The 5,392-nt window shown below is 45.8% G+C and overlaps 1 protein-coding gene across 1 annotated transcript; it reads right to left on the reverse strand.

Annotated features, from left to right (window-relative positions):
- Nucleotides 1-1,062: 1,062 nt before the first annotated feature.
- Nucleotides 1,063-3,674, reverse strand: LOC117194371. Its single transcript, XM_033398940.1, has 7 exons — nt 3,335-3,674; nt 2,360-2,737; nt 2,137-2,306; nt 1,880-2,056; nt 1,665-1,811; nt 1,330-1,593; nt 1,063-1,234 (listed from the first exon to the last, which is right to left on the reverse strand). Exons 1-7 carry the CDS (start codon nt 3,593-3,595, stop codon nt 1,132-1,134), a joined length of 1,500 nt encoding a protein of 499 aa, XP_033254831.1. The 5' UTR covers nt 3,596-3,674; the 3' UTR covers nt 1,063-1,131.
- Nucleotides 3,675-5,392: the final 1,718 nt, after the last annotated feature.

Genomic DNA, 5,392 nt, shown 5'->3' on the forward strand with positions numbered 1-5,392 from the left:
CACACTGGGCTTAACTTTGTATTATAATTGGACATCCCATCGTATTTATGTATATATTAAGCCTATGTTTTGTGTTTGTATGGGGGTTTCTTTCATTGTCCTCCTCACAGGACAAGTGTCTTTTAATCAAATTACAATTGGGGTTAATTTAATAAACTCTCACTTTCTACCTTTCACAGGATCTGTTCTATCTTTCATGTGTGTCCTGTGGCTGTTTTAACTGTGGCTGGCGCTGTGCCACTTGCAAATAATTCACTTTCTTTTGCCTCTTGTAAAGAGTGTGCGGTGTGTGTGATTATGGGTTACGTGTTCGAGTGTCTGTATGCTACGGGTGTGGATGAACACTATTGGATTGCATTGAAAGAACTGGTAGCTTAGAAATAATGTATCGGCACTGGCGTTACGTTGCCTAAACGTAACGCCCAAGAGAACTAGTCCTCTGATCTACTATAATTGTTGAATACACGTTGCTTAATCAGACGCACCAACTGTTCATAGTTTTGTAAATTTTTTTTTGGGAGACATTTCTTTAAACTTTTTTTTCTTGAGTTTTGCCATTTTTAAAGTCTATCAAACAAAATTTAGAACTGAACTGCGTAAAAGAAACAATTTAGAAGAACTGAAAAGCCGAAATGGAAACGAGTAGAAAAACGATGTTTCTTTTTTTGAACACCAAACGCTGGCACGGCCCTGTTCGATGCGATTCGGCTCTGATTGGTTCCGCTTCAGCTTGAGATCGGTCTGATTTGGCCAACTGATTTGGGGAAGCAGGAAAGCGCACCCGATTTGCAATAACAACTAGTAATACACGCATATATACGGCATGATATATATGTAGGCAATGGTAAACGAAAGACAACTAGTATTCCCTGGGTGTTGGTGGTGTGGTTGTGTTGCGCCCATGTTTTTGTACGAACATATTTGCTTTCTAACTTATTTCCCAAATTGATTTTGATATTCCTAAATTCCGGGATCCTAACTGAATCCCTCTCTCCACGTCAAGGTCCCTCAAGTGTGCTGCTGTAGGTGTCTATGTATGTGTTCCAGGTGAAATGTGTTGACATGTGTGAGTGTGTGCGTGTGGGATGGGCTACCACTGCGCCGTTTCTATCTCCGGACTACGAACGCCGCTCAGTAGACAATGAGCAGGTTGTTCTCATTGAAGCCGGCGGAGTGTCTGGCGTTGCGTACAATGAAACAGGATCCATCGAAGTGCATGCGCTTCTCATTGCGACTACAAAGGACAGAACAGAACGGAAGTTAGCAAAGCAGGATAACGGGCGAGGGGAATGGGGAGGGGGATGTTGAGAGCATCAGTTTGACACTCACCGAACAAACAGATGCGAGGTCTTGCCCAGAGAGGCAGTGCAATGGATGCCAGGTGTGGTCAAAGTGGCCGATCCATTGCCGGGACTGGTGCGAATCAAGCACTTGTTGTCCACACGAGTGACCTTCACCAGGCCATCGGCTGCCTGGGTGATGCGAAATCCGTTTATGTCATAGATCTCAGTGCCATCCTCGGTACAGGTGTAAGCTGAGTTGGCAATCACGTCATGGGCTTCAGCCATATAAGAAGGACCATGGCGCGAGTCGCTGCGAGAAGTTCGGGAATTAAATCGAAATTAGCCAAATAAGAAGCGATGCAATTGGCCGGGGGGACTCACTCATAGAACACTGCCAGGGTGTAGTCCTTGGTCAGATCGGTGAAAGTGTCGGTTGTGGTGCGCGTCCCGGCTGTGTCCACCAGGTAGATGAGAGCGCACGCCTCGCTGGTGAAGCTCACACCCTTGTACCACATCTTGGCATAGCGACTGTAATGGGAAGATAATTCAAAGGATTCAAAAGATGCCACGTTGGGGTAAGGGCCATTCCCACTCACACAAAGTTATTGCCCTTCATGCCGTCGTAGGTGACTATTTCGACTTTAGCGCCGCTCTGCAAGATGCGTCCATTGGGGTGGATCAAAGCCGAGTTGCTGCAGTTGCGTGATAGAGCAACTGCCACCATGCTGCGCTGATTGAGCACGCGCACCGCCTTGTCCAGAGTCATGTCAATGCTGCCCCATGCAAAGAAAGGTATTAACATTAGGGGTCGGTCTTAAAGAAGAGCCAAGGGGCTGGGGGCGTCCACACTCACCGCACGCCATCGCGGAGGCGCAACTGGATGGTGCCGTTCGTCATGGCAATGGGTCCAGAGCCGGGACATGCCGGCGGTGTGTGGTTCTCGAGCTCGAAGTTGCGTGTGCTGCTCACGCGTGCCAAGGCGTATGGTGGAGGGGGCATTGGAGACGGCAACTGTTGGGAATTCTGAGATTGAGCATAGAATCGGCTAGATTTACAGATATGCAGGAGCCCCTTACCAGGCAGTAGTTCTGCTCGTTGTCGAAGCCATAGGTGGGCGTGGCATTGTAGCGCCCTGTGAGTGCCTTGCCGTTGTGCGCCATTTTGCCAGCGTCTATTTCCTGCATATTCCCTGGCCCGTACTGGGGAGGGTTGGAAATGTGTATGCCCGGCAGTTGGACGTATGGACGGGCCGACTGACTGCCGATGGGGTAATTGGCGCACTCCTTGGAAATGCCGCTGGTGATGGTGTTGGTGCCAACGGTGGCGCTGCTAGCGAGACTGGAGCTGCTGCCGCGATCCATGTGGCCCACGGAGTCCGTGCCGGAGGACAGCGAGATGTTGCTCATGCGTTGGGACAGCTGCCCCCAAGTCATGCCGACACGCAAGCTTGCTTGCTAAGGGAGGGGGATGAGAAGGCGAGAGGTAGTAGCGGAAGTTAGATCCGGAAGGAAATGAAGAGGTGAGGAAGTGAAAGTGCCAGAAAATAATTGAATACCGGCAGGAGAGAAAACGACAGATACGAGAGAAAGTGTCAGCAGCGCAGAAATCGAATGACTTTGCAACTGTTGCTATCATTCTGTCGACATTCTGTTAACGCATGCATATACATACATACATACATATATGTATTTACATACGTGTGTGCGTTTTTCCCAATTTGCATTTGATTTTGATAGAAATTAACCAAACTATTTTGAATAGTATTAGAAGAGAAGAGAAGAGAAGAGGGGGGGAATAGAGAAGGAAAATTCGAATATTAAAGTCGGAAAGTAAGAGAGAAATGGTGGAAAAGAGCGAGACGGGAAATAAGAAGGTCTGAAATAACAGGAGAGGCCTATGAGGTGCAATGCTGCTGTTGCCGAGCTGTTAAGACTGCGGCGGCTGTTAACTCGCTGTTGATACCCTGCTAGCGAGATGATGCGGCAGTTTTGTAAAACAAAATGTCTGAAAATTGAAGAAACTTTCACGTTATTGCTTGGAATTTCACTTACCGGCGATGGGTTGTTGGTGTAGACGGAGCGCTGGCGCACACCGTTGGGCGGCTTGGTGGGCGAGCTCAAGATGTTGTTGATTTTGTCGTTCATCTGAGCACGCGACAAGAAGTCCTCGGCATTGAAGATCCCCACACGGGCGCCCTTCGGGCTGCTTACTTGCGAGACCGGCTCCTGCTGGGAAGTCTCGCAGTCCGATGACTGGCACTGCGCCTCCTTGGTGCTGACCTTGGGCTCAACGGACCTCGGCTCGGTGACCATTTTGATTTGGCAACTTTTTTCTTCTCGCTCTTTCTTTTCGTCAAGTGAGTTCACAAAACCGGCGTTTGTGTGTGCGTGCGTGTGTTCGTGTGTGCGGCAAATGCGAAATTTTTCACTTTAAATATGTGTGAACTTACTTGAGAACACGCGCGTGCTAAATACAGTTTTAGAATATTTTGTTCGACACTTCTCACTACGACTCTGAGAGGAATTTTAATTTTTATATTTAATTTTCCACTTTACATGAGCTCCGCTCGCTGGCACAATTTTCGAAAGGATGAGTTTCGATGTTCGGATTTTCACACTGAAAGTCGTCGCCTGCTCAAACCGGAATTCAAAGTGAAAAGCAGAGCTGTCTCCCGATTATAATCGGAGCGATATTCAGGGCTGCATTTCAATGTTGTATGGATGTAGATCAGATACTAATTACTGTACATTTTCGTATTATTAATGGTACTCCGTGGCTTGAGTCTTGAGCTTCACAAAAAAATGGTTTACCAAATTACCAAATGGTTAAATGGTAAAATGTTTAATTCCTACACTGCTCATTTTCACCTTGTTCGATCCTTTCGGATTCCTGTAAGGAAAATTTACCAAATACAATTCGTTCACAGACTTGCGTGTGTGCGGCAAATGCGAAATTTTTCACTTTAAATATATGTGAACTTACTTGAGAACACGCGTGTGCTAAATACAGTTTTAGAATATTTTGTTCGACACTTCTCACTACGACTCTGAGAGGAATTTTAATTTTTATATTTAATTTTCCACTTTACATGAGCTCCGCTCGCTGGCACAATTTTCGAAAGGATGACTGTTTGGATTTTCACACTGAAAGTCGTCGCCTGCTCAAACCGGAATTCAAAGTGAAAAGCAGAGCTGTCTCCCGATTATAATCGGAGCGATATTCAGGGCTGCATTTCAATGTTGTATGGATGTAGATCAGATACTAATTACTGTACATTTTCGTATTATTAATGGTACTCCGTGGCTTGAGTCTTGAGCTTCACAAAAAAATGGTTTACCAAATTACCAAATGGTTAAATGGTAAAATGTTTAATTCCTACACTGCTCATTTTCACCTTGTTCGATCCTTTCGGATTCCTGTAAAGAAAATTTACCAAATACAATTCGTTCACAGACTTGCATTAAGGCGCCGCACTGACGCTGATCTATCCACAAGCCTGGAAAAAATTATTGACCCGTCATCGTTTTGGCCCAAAGTAACTTCATTCTGGTCATGGCTATTTGTGGAATACTTCTGGCAGTCTTAATTTAATTTGGATCTCTTCCATAAACTGCGTGCTTTTCAACTCTCTCTTCCCTAACTCCTCTCAAATCTGATTTCCTATAGATTATTAATTGGTACTTTGTATCGTTGCCCAACTAGAAATGGATTTAAGTCAGCTTGAATGCATTTCCGTCGGCCTAATCCTATTTCACGCTTTTAGAGTCGGACAAATGAAGTTTGCCAGCATCAAAGTCAAGCAAAATCGAATTAAGCAATAGGCGCCGCTCCCAACAGCATCAAGCAGAAGCTTTAAAGCATATTCGAAAATTGAAAAGTCAGCCAAAAGAGTTGCACTTGGCCATGTAAAAGTACTGTGCTGTGTGCTCGATGGTGGCATAAAACTGAAAGTTTCAATTTTCTGAAGTGCTCGCCTTGGCTCGAGAAGGTTGCGAAATGCCAAGTGTCAGTGCCAAAGGACGCGGCTAAGCACGGAGGAGCCTCATCTTGGTGGGTTACTGCTGATGCAGTGTATCGATATATGTATGTAGTAGTTTAAGTTGCTTGAT

This window comes from Drosophila miranda (assembly GCF_003369915.1).
Source record: "Drosophila miranda strain MSH22 chromosome Y unlocalized genomic scaffold, D.miranda_PacBio2.1 Contig_Y3_pilon, whole genome shotgun sequence".
NCBI classification, from domain to species: Eukaryota; Metazoa; Arthropoda; class Insecta; order Diptera; family Drosophilidae; genus Drosophila; species Drosophila miranda.

Coding starts and splice junctions, on each gene's coding strand:
- LOC117194371 (XM_033398940.1), bottom strand. CDS start 3,595: ATGGTCACCGAGCCGAGGTCCGTTGAGCCCAAGGTCAGCACCAAGGAG. Junction 2,057..2,136: donor CGCCTCCGCGATGGCGTGCG/GTGAGTGTGGAC, acceptor TGCATGGGGCAG/CATTGACATGACTCTGGACA. Junction 1,812..1,879: donor ATGAAGGGCAATAACTTTGT/GTGAGTGGGAAT, acceptor TTCCCATTACAG/TCGCTATGCCAAGATGTGGT.